Source organism: Gekko japonicus, unplaced genomic scaffold (genome assembly GCF_001447785.1).
Source record: "Gekko japonicus isolate JY-2015 unplaced genomic scaffold, Gekko_japonicus_V1.1 scaffold428, whole genome shotgun sequence".
NCBI lineage: Eukaryota > Metazoa > Chordata > Lepidosauria > Squamata > Gekkonidae > Gekko > Gekko japonicus.
In genome coordinates, this window is record NW_015165842.1 from 79,759 (window position 1) to 99,502 (window position 19,744).

At 48.0% G+C, this 19,744-nt stretch overlaps 1 protein-coding gene across 1 annotated transcript; it reads right to left on the reverse strand.

Annotated features, from left to right (window-relative positions):
* Positions 1–553: 553 nt before the first annotated feature.
* Positions 554–18,704, reverse strand: SLC25A15 (solute carrier family 25 (mitochondrial carrier; ornithine transporter) member 15). The gene is made up of 7 exons (XM_015411017.1): positions 18,526–18,704; positions 12,947–13,072; positions 10,147–10,405; positions 7,074–7,211; positions 5,300–5,469; positions 3,769–3,927; positions 554–826 (listed from the first exon to the last, which is right to left on the reverse strand). The coding sequence occupies exons 2-7, from the start codon at positions 12,999–13,001 to the stop codon at positions 702–704; spliced, it is 906 nt and encodes a 301-aa protein (XP_015266503.1). The 5' UTR covers positions 13,002–13,072; positions 18,526–18,704; the 3' UTR covers positions 554–701.
* Between the last annotated feature and the right edge of the window lie 1,040 nt (positions 18,705–19,744).

Here is a 19,744-nt window from a genome sequence, read left to right on the forward strand (position 1 = left end):
GGATGCTCCTTCGCTGGACAACCATCTTTCGGGTATGTTGTAGGGCTATCTTTCGGCTACGCTCCTGCAGAGTGCAGGGGGCTAGACTAGATGACCTGGAAGGTCCCTTCCAACTCTAACATTCTATGATTCTATGATAAACAAAGCTGGAAGAGACTGGAGCATCCATTGCCCTAGATGTGCACAGAAGCCAACTAGTCCGTAGCTTGGATGTCAGAAGTAACAGCCATATTGGTTTAGCGGCCATTTAGCCTGCAAGAGACTCATGCACAAGAATGACTTGGGATGTTGATAAGTCTCAGCAACATTGTTCCCCCTCCCAGTTCGTATGTGGGGCAATGAATACTGCCTTGGCATGCCCCTGCCGTTTGATTTCCCCTCTTCTGAGATGTTCACAGATTTCTTTTGCAGTTTTAACCTCAAAAATAGCTGCTTGATTTCCCCCCAGCATTATCTACTAACTCCATATCAGTGGGACGGCTTATAAAGACTTTCTGTTCTCTATGCACAGAATCTCACTGGCTGCACAAATATTTAGAAAACATAGGTTGTTTATTAAAACTGACTCCAGCACATATTTTTTTTCCTTTTAAAACTTGCCATTGACAGGAGTGTGACAGCTAGTGTTGCCGTTGTCCACACGGTCAACTCCTACGTTGACCTATAAACGTACACAGTGGCATCAGCCTACAATAAGAGCTTCAGGAGGTCTCAAACTGGTTCATCATCAGCTTCCGGCTGTACTCGTAGGCTAGAAACAGAGCACCGTTGGCTGGGAACGCACGGATCAGAGTAGGCTTCAGGCCAGAGTATAAGGCAAACACACCTGCAAACCAGAGTTTGTATTAATACGGCTGTTTCTACCTTTCTGTGCATTGAAACCAAAGAGTGAAATTCTTACTGTGGGTGAAACCTAGTACTAAGCAAAAACCCCTCCCGTAGACCTATCCCTTGGCCCAGAAAATGAAGCCAAATTCTTCTGGGATTTGGGTGGGTGGGTGTTATACTTGTAGGCAGGGCTTTTTTTGTAGAACAAGCCCAACAGGAACTCATTAGCATAGTAAGCCACACCATGACAGCACAACTCATTAGCATGTTAGGCCACACCCCTATGTTGCCAGAAGTGTGGTCATCCAGCCACACCCACCTTTGCCTTCTTATTCTGTTTACCTTGTTCATTGTCAAAACCCAGGGCTTTTTTTGTAGCAGGAACTCCTTTGCATGTTAGGCCACACACCCCTAATGTAGCCAATCCTAATGAGTTTCTGCTGTTGGGTGTGGCCTATTATGCTAATGAATTCCTGCTGGGCGTGGCCAATTCGGGAGCCAGCCGGAACTCCGTTCCTGTGCGTTTCTGCCCAAAAATAGCCCTGCTTGTAGGTAATAAAGCATTCATGTTCTCTTACATTGGGCAATTCACTTGGCACATATATGCAATGACTGAGAATGTCAAAGAATCCTTGAGAGGTCTAAATGTTTGGGGTCTTAAGTCTAAACCAGCTCTGTAGCTCAATAGAGCAGGTTGAAGAAAGCCAGTTGTGCTGGTATGACACCCAGTGTGCAGGGTAGAAGACTTGACTGGGGAGACTTCTCTTGACTTGGTGACCTTGGGCCAGTAACTCCACCTTAGCCTAACCTACTTTAACACTATCATGTATACCGCCCCTGAACTCTTTGGAAGGAGGATGGGATACAGCTGTGAGGAGAGGGAAGAACTCTGTTTGGTGTAAAACCTTTCCTGACATCTGTTTTCCCCAAGAGGGGAACAAAGCCCAGAAGGTTGTGTGTGTGTCCAGGGCTGTCACGTGTGCCACCACAAAATGGCTACTATGTGGGACAAGACTGGCTCTATTCTTTAGGGAAGAAATGCTGTTGGGTGTCCGCTTCCAAAAGAAAAAAGGAGGATTTACTTCCTGCATGGCAAGAGAGAGAGGTTACAAACACTGTTCCCTCTAAGCTGAATTAGTATGAGCTAGCTCACAGTTTTTTAGCCTCCAGCTCACACATTTTTTTCTTAGCTCAGGAAGGATGGCTCCAGAGCAAACTAATTTATGCAGTAGCCAAATCGCCCGCTCACAACTTTAATGCCAGTAGCCCACGAAGTAGAATTTTTGCTCACAAGGCTCCACAGCTTAGAGGGAACATTGGTTACAAAGCCCAACCAAGTTAACAGCATACAGCTATGATGCATCTACCCCAGACAAACTCAGTGCGCTGCTAGTGGGTCAGTGAAGGCGCTGTGGTAGCACCTCCTGCAAAAGCGTTATTTAAAAAAACCAACTGCAGCCTTGATCAAAATCAGAAGCCTTGCTGGGCAGAAGTCCCACATACTTTTTAGAGACATTTGGTGGGCACCATGTTGTGGAGACCCCCAGCCTAAGACCCTTTGGCTTCCATTCCCAAGACTCCATGACCATGTTGGTGCTGAGAAATAGAGAACCAGGATGGCCCCATTGGGGATACCTGTGTTAGATTATCATGATGGTGTGACGGACAGCGCAGAAAAGCAGGCTTTTTGAAAACGCTGCCTGTATCAGAGAGTCAGGGAGTTCAAGAGTTAATCTTCCCTGGAGAGAAGAGCTTAGGTGATTGGCCAGCATCCGCTGAGAGAGGAAATGAAACAGCTGATCTGGAGGGAAAAGAATTGTCTTTCCCTATTTGGTCTTTCTAATGTCTGCTTTTCTGTGCTGTCTGTCACAGATGGCAAGACTCAAAGCTTGAGACCTCAGAAGTTCTGTTTAGAGAAACTGTCCATACAGTTCTTACATTATTCCAGCTATGAGGGCTATGATACAGAGATAGGGTTGCCAAGTCGTGGCGGGGGATCGTAGGTCTTCACAGAATCCTTGCCGCGGGGACAGCGAGACGCATTGCACCCGCCATCGCCAGGATCTGACGCTACGCGTCACTCTGGCAACGGGGCTCCAAACAGCCCCATTGCCAGAGCAACGCATAGCGTCATGTCCTGGCGACGGCGGTGCAATGCATCTCGCCGTCCCCGTGGCAAGGATTCTGCAAAGACATGCAGATCCCCCGCCGCAATTTGGCGAGATTTGGCAGGCCTATATAGAGACTGTGGAGCACTAGTCTTCTGTTGGTGGGCTGGGACCCACAACAGGGTCACCCCACTGCTGCTACTACTAGTTTACTTTAAGGAACTGTAGTCTCCTAAGTGAAGACTGAAATAGAAGTTTTTATTCACTTGCCTGACTTCTTGTGTGTAAAGCAGCTGCTGGAGTCTCGTTTCTTACAGAAAATGTCTGGAAGAGCCAAACCCTCCCTCCCTCCCCCCTTTTTTAAACCTCCATTAATTGTTTTCTTCTTCTAGCCTTGCTCACTTCCCCCATGGTGGGGGTGGGGAGTGCTTCAGTGGAGCACAACGAGGTAAAGAAGGGCCAGGGTTTTGCATCCTTCAGCTTTGTGTTCTTTTCTGTAAATAACCCCCCAAAAAACCCGAGCCGGCCTGACTTTGTATACAAACAGAGAGAGGTCTGAATATTAGGGTCTCTTCTTCTCCCCCCCCCCCAAATGCCACATCGCTGTTTCTTCATGGGGCAAAACGAGGTAGATGGCAGGAGAGAGAAAGAGAGATGGGTACAGGTGGTAAAATGTGTTTCCCACTTGCAGGCTGGGCTAAGGGGGAGCTCTGCTAGCTCTGCTAGCTCAGAGGACTCGTGGTAAAGCCTGTCGCTGTGGTCTCCGTTCCCCGGATTCTGAGACCCGCCTCCCTTCCTTGTGCCCCAGGTGGGTCTTGTTTTGTACTCTAACCTTCCTTCTGGAGTACAGTTGAGAATGTTCCCATGAAGCCTGCTTGTTTCCCAGCCATGGAAAGCACCTGGATTCTAGATTTGATACAATCGATTGGATAGACCGCTGACCACAGGAGGATGCCACCGAAGCCACCACTGAACATCAGTGCAAAAGGACCTGTAAAGACCAAGCAGAGGGGGAAGCCCACGTCATGTGGGTACCAGGTGTGATGGGTGGTTCCAGAAAATCCCCCTTGAACATCAGCTGATGATCTGACACCTCTGGTATCCCAGGATTGGCTCCCTCTCCCCCACCCAATATTAGTGGCCGCGGAGAGTGCCATCAAGCTGCAGCCGACCAGTGTTCCCGCTAGGCTGAGTTAGCGTGAGCCAGCTCACAGTTTTGTAGCCTCCGGCTCACACGTTTTTGTCTTCGCTCAGGAAGGGATGGGTCCAGAGCAGTGTTCCCTCTAAGCTGAGTTAGCGTGAGCCAGCTCCCAGTTTTGTAGCCTCCGGCTCACACGTTTTTGTCTTCGCTCAGGAAGGGATGGGTCCAGAGCAGTGTTCCCTCTAAGCTGAGTTAGTGTGAGCTAGCTCACAGTTTTTTAGCCTTCAGCTCACAGATTTTTGTCTTAGCTCAGGAAGGATGGCACCAGAGCAATGTAATTTATGCAGTAGCCAAATCGTTCGCTCACAATTTTAATGCCAGTAGCTTATGAATTAGAATTAATTTTTGCTCACAAGACTCCACAGCTTAGAGGGAACATTGGTCCAGAGCAAACTGATTTATGCAGCAGCCAAATCGCTCGCTCACAACTTTGATGCCAGTAGCTCACAAAGTAGCATTTTTGCTCACAAGACTCCACAGCTTAGAGGGAGCATTGCAGCCGACTTACAGCAATCCTGTATGGTTTTCAAGGCAAGAGGTGTTCAGAGGCGGTTCGCCATTGCCAGCCTCCGCACAGCAACCCCAGACTTCCTTGGGGGGTCTCCCATCCGACTACTAACCAGGGCCACCCCTGCTTAGCTTCCGAGATCTGACAAGATCGGGCTAGCTTGAGCCATGCAGGTCAGGGCACCAATGCTCATGCATCCCCTGGAGCAAAGCGTGTATTTAATTTTAGCACACGGGTATCATCCTGCTATGACAAGATCACTTCTGTAGAAAGTCATGCTTCCTACTTGGACACAAACGTTTTTGGAGAAGCCTCTTCCTCAGAAGGAAGAATGGCGAGAAAGTTAAGGGCTAAACACTGGAAAGCACAAGTGACCAGTGTTCCCTCTAAGCTGAGTTAGTGTGAGCTAGCTCACAGTTTTTTAGCCTCCGGCTCACACATTTCTGTCTTAGCTCAGGAAGGAGGGCTCCAGAGCAGGCTAATTTGTGCAGGAGCCAAATCGCTCGCTCACAACTTTAATGCCATTGGCTCACAAAGTAGAATTTTTGCCCACAAGACTTCACAGCTTAGAGGGAACATTGCAAGTGACGTCATCAGGTTCTGCTCATTTAACAGCGGAAGATCCCGTTCATGTTCTAAGAAGCCAGAACGTACCTAGCTCCTCTTTTGGTCTCCCAAAAGAAAAAAATGTCCGGCTGAGTTCATAGCCCCCAAAGAACAAAAAATAGCCAGGAAGTTCTCGTAGCAAAGTGCTGGAGAGACCACGGTAAAATCCGAGGGGACCGTCCTTCTGTAGAACACCTTTCACCACTGACCAAACTGTACTAGAAGAGGAACAAAGATGGTTATGGGCAGATCATAGTTGGCAAGCCAAACAGAAACACGCTTGAGGGTCAGGTCATTTACAAACCGGAGAGGAGGAGGAGGAGATTGGATTTATACCCCGCCCTTCACTTGGGAGTCTCAGAGTGGCTTACAAACTCCTTTCCCTTCCCCTCCCCACAACAGACACCCTGTAAGGTGGGTGGGGCTGAGAGAGCTCTGACAGAAACTGCTCTTTCAGGAACAGCTGTGCCAGAGCTTGTGACTGACCCAAGGTCACATCAGCAGGCGCAAGTGGAGGAATGGGGAATCAAACCCGGTTCTCCCAGATTAGAGTCCGCACACTTAACCACTACACCAAACTGGCTCTCAAGAGCAACAAGAGTTCTCTGAACTTAACTGCAAAGAGCCAGAATTGGGAATTTCCAGCTCCAGTTCTGGAATTCAGTACTCACAGGACACGGGGAAGCTCAAGGTGTGTATCTTTTCAAAGACACATTTCAGCTTTATTTTTAACAGTTTAAGCATGCACTTATTCTAGCCACCCAGGTATCCCACGTAACTTTCATCTGTGTGGCTTATGGAACACCCCTAAGTGGAGTTACACCCTTCTCAGTCCACTGAAGTCAATGGGCTAGGGAGGGTGTAACTGTACTTCACGACTGCACTGTGTAAAGTACCCCGTAGACTTGCTAAGAGCTCTTAGCCTCAGCAGAGAAAAGCTACAATTGAAGTATCCATTATAGGTATTGTCACAAGGTCAGAAGCCAGCTCCCTCGTGGCCTCACCTTGAGTAGAAAGTGGTGTCGTATTAGAAAATTGGATATAGAACATGTATAGGAGGTTAAGAAAGGGCTGGAATGGAAAAAGGAAGATGCTAGGCCGGGAACAAAAAGAAGATACTCTGGATACGATCAGGAGAGGTAGCCACTAGGGTTCCCAAACCGCGGCGGGGGATCCATGCGTGTTCGCAGGATCGCTGCCGCGGGGGGACAGCAATCTGCGCTGCACCGGAGTCACCAGGATGTGACGCTACGTGTTGCCCTGGCAACGGGACTCCAAACAGCCCCATTGTCAGGGCGACGCGTAGCATCACATCCTGGTGACGCCGGTGCAGCGCAGATTGCTGTCCCCCTGCGGCAGCGATCCTGCGAACACGCATGGATCCCCCGCCGCGGTTTGGGAACCCTAGTAGCCACTTATAGCAAAAGGGTTGCCTCTAGAGGCCGAGGCATCTGTCAAAATAGGGGATGAGTTTCTCAATGGCTTTGGACGCAGACAATGTTTCCGCTAAACTGAGTGAGTGTGAGCTAGCGCACAGTTTTTTAGCCCCTGGCTCCCACCTTTTCCCCTTAGCTGAGGAAGGATGGCTCCAGAGCAAATTAATTCATGCAGTAGCCAAATTGCTCACTCACAACGTGAATGCCAGTAGCTCACAAAGTAGATTTTTTTGCTCACAAGACTCCATGGCTTAGAGGGAGCATTGGACACAGACACTACTAGAGTGTGTTCCTTCAGGAGTGGCACGCCATGCAGACTGCCCTCAGAGAGTCCCAGAACTGGGCTTTAAAGCAACAGCCTTTCTCCCGCGGTGCGGGTGACTTACTTGTGCCCTTGCAGGATCTTCCCCGACAGCTTCATTTCGTGCATGGCCTGCAGGCGACACTTCACGAGCTCTGTGGGACAAAGGACCAAGGTGGCAAAGGCGGAAGCAAAGGAACCGGCCGCGGCATTTTGGAGGTCACTGCAAGAGAGACAAATTGCGTCTGGGACGTGAGGGCCAGGGCCCCCCACCTGCAGCTCCACTGTGGCCATCCAGTGCAGACTCCCGGTCTTCCTTCCCCATTAGCTCTGTGGAATAATAGCATGAATCTGCTGCCACCAGTGTTCCTAGTTCCCTGCAGGGAAAAGTGGCAAACGGCATGGCCACCACTGGGATGTCAATCAACACATCTGGCTTCCAACGCAGAATCAGCACTGGAAGAGACCCAGTGAACTGAGGCTGCATTCAGATGTCTCTTTAAATCAGAGCCTATAGATCAAGCCCAGCTCCTGCCTGCCTTCTACATCCAGTTGACAGATGTAAGGTAAAGGTAAAGGTTTCCCTTGCTTGAAAGCCAGTCGAATCCGACTCTAGGGTTGCGGTGTTCATCTCCGTTTCAAAGCCAAGGAGCCAGCGCTGCCCGAAGACGTCTCCGTGGTCATGTGGCCGGCATGACTAAACACCAAGGCGCACGGAACGCTGTTACCTTCCCACCGAAGTGGTCCCTATTTATCTACTTGCAATTTCTTGCTTTCGAACTGCTAGGTTGGCAGGAGCTGGAACCAGAGACGGGAGCTCACTCCGTCATCATGCGGCAACCCGGGTCTCGAACTGCTGAACTACCAACCTTCCAGCCTGCAGTTCAGTATCTCAACCACTTGAGCCATGTGCTCGGCAACAAATCAAAGGGTGATTCAATACTCTGGCTTGATCTCTAGCCTCTGCATCAGGTGGGCTGTCCACCCGCACCCCTCATTTAAAAGCCCTCCGGTGATTTTTTTTTTTTTGAAAGACAACTTTTTAAAGTAAAAAAAAAAATTCTGCGGGAGGGGAAAGAGGAAGTGACCTAGCACCATCACGATTGTCCAGCCAACTGAAGCTCTCCAATTGCAGAGACAGGAAGACGCCTCATCCCTCCTACCCACCAGCTACACACCCATAAGGGAAGACTGTACATATACACCAAGCACAACAAGGGTCCTTTCCGGGCAGGTATGTTGTCTGTATGCAGCCCAAGTAATCTACCTCCTTTCATGAACACTTCCTAATAGAGTTGATTATGTGGCGTAGTGGTTAGAGTGTCAAACTAGTATCTGGAAGACCGAGGTTCAAATCCCCACTCGTGCCATGGAAACTCACTGGGTATCCTTGGGCCAGTCACAGTCTCTCAGGCTAACCTACCTCAGAAGGGTGTTAGGGTAAAATGGAGGACAAGAGAATGAGGCAAGCCACCTTCGGTCCCCACTGGCAAGAAAGGCAGGGTACAAACGAAGTAAATAATTAATGAAAATAAATAGATGCCTGTCCTGTTCAAACTCTGCTTTATAAACGGCCATGGGAGATCTGAATCCACAACTTGCCTAAGCCATTTCCTCCCCAGGTTAACTGTCCTTATTGTCGTTACTGGGTTAAGTGACATCTTTTCCATTCAAAACCACACGAAACAAGCATATTCTGTTTCTGAAAAGCATTTTAAGTATTCAAAAAGCAATCTGAATATGTGTGCTTTCACACGGAAGCTTATACCTTGAATAAAACTTTGTTGGTCTTAAAGGTGCCCACTGGACTCAAATTTTGTTCGTATCCTTTCCCCCCAGTTATGCATTTCTTGAGCAACAGACTCATGCAATTTATTTGTTTGTTTGGGGTTTGTGTCCCGCCCTACCCTGCAAGCGGGCTCAGAGCGGCTCACGTCACATCATCAAAGACCATGCTAACAGGCCTTCTTCAGTGGCAGTCAGCAATTGTAGAGCAGAGACCATGTCCTAGGCCAAAACTGATTTGGTATATTTTAGGTACAAAGACTGCAATCATGAGGACACTTTCCCGGGAATAAGCCCCACCAAACAATGGGGGAAGTTACTTCTGCTTAGGACCTGCTTGCGCAACCAACTCTTTTCATAAGCAGGGAGAGGGATTCTAATTAATTCAGAGATGTTGAACTTTCATATTCCAGAACTCCTCATAATCCAAGTCACAAGCCGGAAAAAATCAAGTGAAAAACTCAAGATTATTTTATGAAAACACAGTAAATTAGAGAGTATTAGCTGCTTACTATTAACTGGCCTTAAGCATTATGTTTCATGCGGTCCCAGCTTAGTTTTGCAACCATGAAGGTTAGAAAGGTACTTTACACCAGCGTTCCCTCTGAACTGAGTTAGTGTGAGCTAGCACACAGTTTTTTAGCCTCTGGCTCACACATTTTTGTCTTCGCTCAGGAAGGATGGCTCCAGAGCAAAGTAATTTATGCAGTAGCCAAATCGCTTGCTCACAACTTTAATGCTAGTAGCTCACCAAGTAGAATTTTTGCTCACAAGACCCCACAGCATAGTGGGAGCATTGCTTTACACACCCTTAAATTATCTGCAATTACGGTTAACTCAGAGAGTTACGGAGGGATATAGTTCAGGAAAAAAAGGCTGCAACTGGCATGAGGACACCTTTGATAAATTACATCTGTTATTCTGTAGCTGCCACCCCTTATTAGATACCTTGAGCCTGGTCCACAAAGGGTTTTAAACATAAGAACCGGCACCTTTTAACTGAACTCAAGCAAATAAAAAAACAATGAAGATATTCCAGGATACATATTAAATTAGTTCACTCCAATCAAATACTGAGCTGCCACATCTTCCACCACTTTGGTTTCTGGGCTGTCTTCAAGGGCAACCCCACGGAGATACCATTACAGAAGTCAATCCTATAGGTTATAGTGGCATGGATCAGCAGAGCTGTATCAGCTAAATCCAGAAAGGAAGACAATTTCCCATATTTGATGTAATGTGTGTGTGGGGGGAACCCGACTTGTCGCCACCATACCAACCTGTTTCTCCAGCGACAATGCTTGATCAAGAAACACCCCCCAGCTCTTGACTGAGTCAACTGTTTAGGAGATTTAAAAAGCTCAGTCACTAACCTCAGTTGTGCTTTCTTGTCCAGTCCAAAAATTCTCCTCACAATTTTCTGGCAAAAGCCATAACACATGAAGAGCACTGCATTTTCAGCTATATTTGCAACAAGAGCTGGAGTGGTCCCCTTGTAGAATCCTCGAAATCCTACTTGCTTGTAAGTCTTCACAAAGCAGTCAACAAGTCCTTGGTACATGTTAGGGAATGTCTGCATTTTCACCTTGGCAGTGTCAAATGGCTGACCAGTCACCACACAAGCGGTACCCCCTGTACAAAAAGATGAGTTGTGAGCTTTAGAAATCCCTGTGATTTCACAATGTCTGTAAACTGAGCTTGACAGAAAGAGAATTAGGAATGAGGATGCAACGTGTTGAAAACTAGTGCCGAGTCTAGAACAAACAGGTTCTACTGCATTTATTTCAGTTGAACAAATACATTCCCTTACTTTAGTATAATACTGAACGTCAGTGTGAAAAGACTTGAACTTGGGTCTCTCCAATTCCCATTCAGCCTTGAAGTTCACTGACTTGAGTTAGGCCAAAGTTTGAGTTCAGTGGCACCTTTTTGAAATTGAAAACAGATCAGCCAATATCATAATGCCCCTATATAAATCAATGGTGCGACCTCATTTGGAATACTATGTGCAATTCTGGTCAACACACCTTAAAAAGGATATTATAGCTTTGGAAAAAGTGCAGAAAAGGGCAACTCGAATGATAAAAGGGTTGGAACACTTACCCTATGAGGAAAGGTTAAGGCGCTTAGGGCTCTTTAGCTTGGAGAAACGACGCCCGAGGGGTGACATGATCGAGGTTTGTAAGATTATGCATGGGAAAGAGCAGGTAGAGAAAGAGGTATTTTTCTCCCTTTCTCACAATACAAGAACTTGTGGGCACTCCATTAAATTACTGAGCAGTCGGGTTAGAATGGATAAAAGGAAGTACTTCTTCACCCAAAGAGTGATTAACACATGGAATTCACTGTCACAGGAAGTGGTGGCGGCTACAAGCATGGACGGCTTCAAAAGGGAATTAGATAAGCATATGGAGCAGAGGTCCATCAGTGGCTATTAGCCACAAGGTATAGATAGGGACTCCGGGGCAAGTGATGCTCTGTCTTCTTGGTGCTTGGGGGGGGGGGGTCAACAGTGGCTCTCCTCCGACGCGCGCTCCGCCAAGGCGCCCGCCGAGTGCACCGCGGGTCCTTTTCGTTCGCCTCAGAGCCCGGCCGGAGGAGGAGGAGGAGGCGGGGAGGGACGGGGGGGAGAGAGAGAGAAAGAAAGCCGGGTGTGGGCCGGCCCCTTTGGCGCGCCTTCTTCTCGGTCCGCGTGGCCGGAGGGGCCGCGCTTGGCGCGCTGCGAGCTGGAGGCTGCGCCTTTCCGGGCGTGGGGGGGGGAAGAGGGGAGTGTTCCCTCTAAGCCGAGTTAGGGTGAGCCAGCTCACCGCTTGTTAGCATCCGGCTCGCACGTTTTTGTCTCCGCTCGGGAAGGAGGTGGCTCCAGAGCAAACTAATTGATGCAGCCCCCGGGCCGCCAGAGGGCTGGAGCCCGGAGAAGGAGGTAGTGGGAGGAGGCGAAGGCGGCAGCGAGGCCTGTCTTCCCACCCTGCCTGCCGGCTCCGGGGAGGAGGCGGAGGAGGAGGCGGCGGCATCTCCTGCGCATGCGTAGGAGACGATCTTGCACTTTCGGGGGGATTTAAACTTCCCCCCGAAATTTTTTTAACTTTTTTAATTTTTGTGCACATGTGGGGACTGGCCCACGTGTGCACAAACCTCCCCCTGCCCCCCAAGTGCCCCCAAAGTGCAGATATAGATATCCGCACGGAGGGGGCAACTTGGCTATTAGTATAAGGATATATCTGCTAGCCAGCCTCCCCCAAAACCTGATTTTGGATTTCAGGGCAATGTTTTCTCCTGAAAGTGAGACAACAACAATAGTGAAGCCTGGCTGGGTAACCTTCACCCCATCAGTCCTGCAGTGCCCATAAAAACCTAGAGGTCAATACTCTGGAGGAACTGCAGCCCTGAAACAAAATACAAGTAGTGGCTTAATTCGGAGGAAAGACTGTTGGCTTCATCCCTGGCCTGTGAGGTCCTGGGCAAAAACTTCACAACTCACAGCATCTCCTGCGGGCAAGTCTACTTTAAACCATTTGTGGGAAACAGCAGATTTTCTAACTAGCAGAGAGTAGTGGCTCTCAGCACATTTTCAAAAACTAGTGCTGGACCATTGTGGTGTGGAGGGCCAGGGCCTGTGGTTGTCCTCTCCAGAAGTGTACACCAAGGCAGCAGTAATGTGGCTCCTGTGAACCTCTCTCTTTACTTGTAGTGCTTGTGGGTGGGGTGTCTGTTCCTGGTTCCTTCTACAGGATTCCAAAACAAGCAGAAGAAGGGCTCCAAGACAGACACTTGCTCCTCAGGATCAGCCCTCAAGAACAAGAGAAGGCGTCACGGCTCAGCTTTCCTTGCGACACAGTTTGAAACGCTCACGTGAGCATGAAAGCCGGCGCTGACTGAATTAAAAACAATGGCTAGACAATTATTAGACAAGAATGTTTACACATTTACCTTTTGGTGGGGGCCAGGCTTTCGTTGAAGGGAAACAACGCATCAGACACTCAGAGCAAGGTCAAAAACTTAAAGAAGTCACGCCACTGAACGTGATAACTGTCCTTTTTAGGACCAGCATCGCTGTCATTAGACCCTACCTTGTACCAGTGGAGAACGGCCGTTTTGTGTGTGTGTAAAGACACAAAGGCTTCTGATACCAGATTCTAAAAAGTTGAGGAAATTCTTTTTGTAGCATCTTACCTACAGCCCCAGCTGTGAGATCAATGGCAGCTTGAATCACAGGGTTCGTCCTCATGGTTCACTTGCTCTATGGTGGTTCTTAAACTATGAAGTCTCCTGATGCGAGTGAAGATTTGCAATGGGTACCTCTAAGGAGAAAGAGGGAAACACCTAAGTTACAGTGGAACTACTTGTCCCTTTTTAGATTCACATAGGGATTTACACCTCATTTTAATTAACTGTTGTGACTTTTTAAAACTTCCATTGTTTTCTTTTTAAAAAATTGTTAGCAGGTCTCTGGATCGGATGTATGCAACTGTCCTAAATAAATATAGTCAAGGAGAAGGAGAGATTGGATTTATACCCCACCCTTCAGTCGGAGTCTCAGAGGGGCTTACAAACTCCTTTCCCTTCCCCTCCCCACAACAGACACCCTGTGAGGTAGGTGGGGCTGAGAGAGGTCTTTTGAGAACTGCTCGTGACTGACCCAAGGTCATACCAGCAGCTGCATGTGGAGAAGTGGGGAATCAAACCTGGTTCTCCCAGATTAGAGTCCGCACACTTAACCACCACACCAAACTGGCTCTCACACTGACTCATACTTGCAGTATTCAATCTGCAATTTAAAGATCTGTGCAAAGTAAAAGATCTACATTCTGTACCACTATGTATTAAGATTTACACACCTCTGGCCATTTCTGAAGAAAAAATGACTCAATAAATTATGTGTGAGGTCTTAGTTTCTCAAAATGCCAGGAGCAAGGTGAGAGAAATCATTAGCAGAAATAAAACCAGACCCTTTTAATTCAATGAACTCCAAACTAAAGGAAGAACAGTACATCTATTTCAAAGCTTCATTAATGAAAGTGGGAATTGCATCCATATCAGCGAAATCATACTTGTTTTAGCTACATTTATCTTCAGAACTCTTCTCCGTCCCCCAACTGTTTTCATTTGAGAAAATAATGAAAAATATAAAACATCTACAATGCCTTTAAATACTCGTTTTAGGCATACTAGGGACCGTGCAACCAAGAAGCGCATTACAAAACCATTAAGTTAATATTTGCAAAAAGGTGCTCATCAAATACTGTGGCAATGATTTCATCATCCTGTGAACCAATTGCTCCTTTTAATACTTCTAATTCCTAATCCCAGAAACCTACTTAGAAACAAATAGCAGACAGTCTTACAGGGGGCTTGCCCTTTCTGACAGTTGCCAGGAAAAAAAATACTTGCGACGAAGCCAGCTCCAGCTCAGACACAAAACAGGGCAGCTCATACAAACCCAGTGTTGTCGAACTCTATCCTGAGGAGTCTTCATAAAGTAAAAAAGAAATAAAGTTAGAGCCTCCTCAACAGCAACGCAAGGAAAACATTTATTTTAGATCTATGTTCAACCATCAGGCATTCAATGGTAACTATCATGCCCGCTGGCGCTACTCTAGAGTCAAGGGCAGCCTGCAGCTGCCAGGCTGGAAGGGAACCGTACAGTAAATGCATCTCCAGGGTTCCTCGGGTTGCCAGCTCTGGGTTGGGAAATACCAGATTTTTTTTGGGGGGGAGACTGAGGAGGGGGGACCCATGGTATAATGCCATAGAGTTCACCTTCCGAAGCAGGCCTTTTCTTCAGGGGATCGGATATCGGCTGTCTGAAGATCAAATGTAATAGTGGGAAACCTCCAGGTTCCACCTGGAGGCTGGCAACCCCAGCTATGACCAGTAAACAGGAGCTTCTGAATTAACGGATTTAGAGCTTTAGTTATAACATTAACTTTAACACTCCCCCCAGAAAGGAGAAACAGAATTGGAATCTATTTTAGTTATTTAAAATTTACCTCCTGAGCCAAGACAAAATAGCAGCTTATAATAATAAGATCATTAAAACCATCCATATGAAAGCTACAGGGCATTACCACAAGAGATCAAAATCACTGGCAGTCTTTAAGCAGCGGCTGGACAAACACTTGTCAGGGATGCTCTCGGCCAGTGATGACGAACCTTTTAGAGACCGAGTGCCCAAACCGCAACCCAAAACCTACTTATTTATCGCAAAGTGCCAACACGGCAATTTAACCTGAATACTGAGGTTTTACTTTAGAAAAAACAACTCATACATTGACTTAAAAAACAACTCATACATTGACTTAAAAAACAACTCATACATTGACTTAAAAAACAACTCATACATTGACTTAAAAAACAACTCATACATTGACTTAAAAAACAACTCATACATTGACTTAAGATGATCCACACAAAGTAAGGAAAGCAATCCCAAATGCTTTCATTTACTTAAAATTATTTGGCAGAGAATTCGACACTTTAACAATAGTCTGGGCCTGGCTGGGGCGATGGCACACGTGCCCACAGAGAGGGCTCTGAGTGCCACCTCTGGCACCCGTGCCATAGGTTCGCCACCACTGCTCTACGCTGATCCTGCACTGAGCAGGGGCTGGAGGAAGTCCTCAAATGCCAGTTCAGTGAAGTGGTAAGATAGGGTCGACTGCAGTATCATTAGAATTCAGCGGTCCAAACAATATGGAAGAAACTCATTTGTAAAAATAGTCATTTCCAAAGGTCTTTTGAAATGAAAGCAATTGACAGGGCTTCTTGAATGCCAGTTATGATGCCGCTTTCCAAACAACTTCCGGCGGGAGAGAGTTTCACAAAGAGAAGGAAAGCTCAGAACCTCGGAGGTGCCAAGTAAACCAGCCTCAACAAGCACACAGATTCATAAAAGGAGAAGTAGTCTTCACTGGTCTCAATGAACGACCCAAACAAAAACATCCGATGACCATAAATCTATCCCATCATGTTACCTCAATGTCCAGTTCCATCACACTTGAACACATGCGCATTGGGGCCTCGTTGCATGCATTTGCATGGAATATGTAGGTTGCACCCCACCATATGGTGCCATCAGAGGTATATTCCCCCCCCCTCTTTTGACTCCATGGCTTTTCACACGGATCTCCCCCCCCCCATCTGACTTAAAACTTTGCTGGTTCATCGTCTAAACCTTGCAAAGAATAATGCAAAATAAAAATGAACTGTGGCAAGGGAATATGAAAGAAAATGCTTCTCTTGCCCCCTTTTCGGTCAACTTGCTTAAAAGGTATTAAAATTAAAAGGCGTTTCTTACCTGTAAGTCATCAAAATGTACTGACATGTATATCAGGATACAGCATCGGCATTAATATGGCCAATTGTTAAGTGGGGGTGGGGAGGAATGTTAGAAGGATTTAAAAGAGTAGCAAACTTTATGGAATTGCCCCGAGGCACAATGTTCTGACTAATTACAATATACCTGAGAAAGGAAACAAACCAACTTCTGAGGAATGCTCAAAGCCTGAACTGCAGAACTGGCAGCCCAAACCCTTTTGTTTTAATTAGCTTTAGAAAACCGACAGTTGGGGAATACCTCAAAATAGACCTCCCTTCCCAACAAAAACCGCCAATGTTAGGCCAGGCTATTCCACCTGTTCCTCCAGCTTCCTCAAGACCATCTATAACATGGGTTAAGATGTCACTGAAGCATTCTTTTTCCAAAGATCCTTTAACGTTTTTCATATTTAACAGGTTTCTTCCAGGTGCCATAAAAGGGGGGATCATTTTAAATTCACGTATGTTAACCATTGTGTCCAGCAATAAAATCGTTTTTGTGTATCACTTTGGTTTTGGGGGGAGGGGGAAGAGACGGATCATCCTTTTGGGTATACAGACACCATTCCTCAAAGAATGGAAGCAGGAATTCAGGTGTGGTGAGGTGGGATTGATAAGGGTTGCATCCACACAGCATTGGATATGGCCCTATGTAACAATCACTCGCCACTAGATCAGCTTGCCCACAGAAGGAGCTCCAGTTGCCAATCATTCTGACAGCGCTACCACGGCACCCTATCCAATGAATGTAAATAGAAGGAGCGCATATATCACTAGGGTGCTGATAGGAAGTCCCACCCCTAACTTCAGATGTGGCCTTAGATAGGGATAGTAAGTTCTTAGAACGACATAATGTGAACCGCCCAGAGACCCCTTCGGGGGTTAGGGCGGTATATCAAATCTAAGGTTAAATAAATTAAAGTGTGGATGCTGCCTAGGAGTGGGAAGAAGCTCGAGAACCGGCCATCAGGACAGCACGACCCACCGACACTTCCAGGATTATGGCTGTGGAGACACACGACATGGCGTCCTTGCTAAAGGTAGCAGATCTGAGTCCTGTCAACGTAGTATTGCCACGTCCCACCTGGCCACTGGCATGGGGGATGGGGGTAGGGTTGATCCAGGTTAGGAAACTCCTGGAGATTTGGGGACGGACCTTGGGAAGGACAGGGACCTCAGTGGGGCACAGTGCCACAGAGTCCACCCTCCAAAGCATCCATTTTCTCCAGGGCAACTGATCTCCGTAATCTGGAGATGAGCTGTAAGTCTGGGGGATCCCCAGGTCCCATCTAGAGGCTGGCACCTGGATAACTGGTGGGGGACTTCCTGGGACCCCAGCATTCACCAATCTTGAGCTCCACGGAAGGATATAAATATATACCAGAAAGCTTCTATCTGGGAAGCCAAGCTTCTCCATGGCATGCTTCATAATTCAAGCGTAGGAGGTAGAACAAAGATCTGAGGTAACTTTAGTTTGTTTACATAGACTAAAGGTAAAGGTAAAGGTTCCCTTGCTCGAAAGCCAGTCAAGTCCGACTCTAGGGTTGCGGTGCTCGTCTCCGTTTCAAAGCCGAAGAGCCAGCGCTGTCCGAAGACATTTCCGTGGTCATGTGGCCGGCATGACTAAACACCAAGGCGCACGGAACACTGTTACCTTCCCACCGGAGTGGTCCCTATTTATCTACTTGCAATTTCTTGCTTTCGAACTGCTAGGTTGGCAGGAGCTGGAACCAGAGACGGGAGCTCACTCCATCGTGCGGCACACTCAGGTCTCGAACTGCTGAACTACTGACTTTCCACAGCCTGCAGTTCAGCGTCTTAACCACTTGAGCCACTGCAGCTCCTTTACGCAGTCTGCTTTTCTACTAAAAATCCCCAAGGTGTTTTACGACACACAACGATATAAACAAATTTTCTCTGCTGTCCAACATAAAAGTGGCACAGAAATATTTCCAATAAATAAATTGCCAGTGAGATGCAATCAAATACTGGGGGAAATTAATAGAATCTAATAAAATAATCCATCAAAGGTGCTTTAGAATGGACTGCTTTGTGGCAGCTAGTGGATTCCAGGTTTGGAACGTGCCTTCACGTTTAATTAAAAATAACAACCAACATTGTCTGCAAACAGAAAGCTGGCCCACAAAGGAAGAGGGAGCCAGTCGACCTGTTCTCCCCGAGGATAGCTTCAGCTGGGTAGCAGAACAAAACTGCAGTCTCCTTGAGGTACCTATTCCTTGGGAGCTTTTTTTCTTACCAAAAAAAAAAAAAGATTAGAAGGAACTTTCCAAACATTGCAGCCTCAAGCGGTGGAGCCCATCCTAACCCCCTCCTTTCTCCAGCGCGTGTGAACAGGTACCGCATGCTCTGCAAGGGAACTTACAGCTCCTCATACTGAATCAGACCATCGGTCCACTCCATGCAGTGAGGCTTACCTCCGAGAAGACGCGGGATCGGGGCGCACTGACTGTCACAGTCCACCACCACGTGGGTTAACTAACCGTGGGCGCCGCCGCCTTCTGTCCCCTGCTGACCGCTTACCTCCAGCAGCGGCATCCCCTCTCCCGGCGGCGGCGGCGGCTATTATACCGGCTGGCAAAGGCGGTCAAGTCCCCGGCACGTCTCGGAGAGGAGGAGCTCGGCCCGGGAAGCGGAACTGGAGGCTTTGGGGGCGTCGTCAAAGCTAGCCCGGCCGCCTGGGGAAGCGGCAGGAGCAGCAGCAGCAGCACGGGGGAAGCGGCGGCGTGAAGTCTGGCGAGGGAGAGCGCGGGAGGGAGCGCTTGCCGGGAACAGATGCGCCACGGAGGTTCCCCTGGCCACGGGGGCGGCTGGACCCTCCCCCCCGAAATAGAAGGCGTTTGGGCTCAGAGAAGGAGGAAAAGGGCTCTGGCTGAGTTCTTGGATGCTTGTAAAGGACAGAACAAGCCCGATCTCGTCAGAGCTCGGAAGCTAAGCGGGGCCGACCCTGCCAAGTAGATGGATGGGAGACCTCCAAGGGATACCAGGGCTGGGACGGAGAGGCAGACCAAAATCAAGCCACCTCTCTGAAACGTCCAACCCCCGGTTGCCAGAAGTCACCATGAAGAAGAGGAGGAGATTGGATTTATACCCCGCCCTTCACTACCCAAAGGTGTCTTAGAGCGGCTTACAAACTCCTTTCCCCTTCCCCTCCCCACAACAGACACCTTGTGAGGTAGGCGGGGCCGAGAGAGCTCTGACAGAAACTGCTCTTTTTTCAAGAACAGCTCTTATCAGAGCTACGGCTTGCCCAAGGTCATCCAGCCAGGTGCAAGTGGAGGAGTGGGGAATCAAACCCGGTTCTCCCAGATTAGAGTCTGCGCACTTAACCACTACACCAAACTGGCTCTCTTCCAGGCTCGCAAGCAGACGCACGCACGCTCACACAAATACCTGGATAGGCCAGGCAAGCCCGATCTCATCAAATCTCAAAAGCTAAGCAGGGTGGACCCTGGCAAGTATTTGGATGGGAGACCTCCAAGGAATGCCAGGGCTGGGACGCAGGGGCAGACCAATATCAAGCCAACTCTCTGAAATGTGCCTGCCCCACTAGGGGTCGCCAGAATTCAGCATGACTTCCACAAATGCAAGCACATATATGCACACAGACAAAATACCATATATAGGAAGGACCAA

Bases quoted from the DNA above. Each gene is read 5' to 3' on its own strand.
- SLC25A15 (XM_015411017.1), bottom strand. From the start codon at position 13,001: ATGAGGACGAACCCTGTGATTCAAGCTGCCATTGATCTCACAGCTGGG. The intron at 7,212-10,146 runs GTTAGTGACTGA...TCTCTCTTGCAG, and splicing joins GACAAGAAAGCACAACTGAG to TGACCTCCAAAATGCCGCGG. The intron at 5,470-7,073 runs GTAAGTCACCCG...TTCCTCTTCTAG, and splicing joins AAGATCCTGCAAGGGCACAA to TACAGTTTGGTCAGTGGTGA.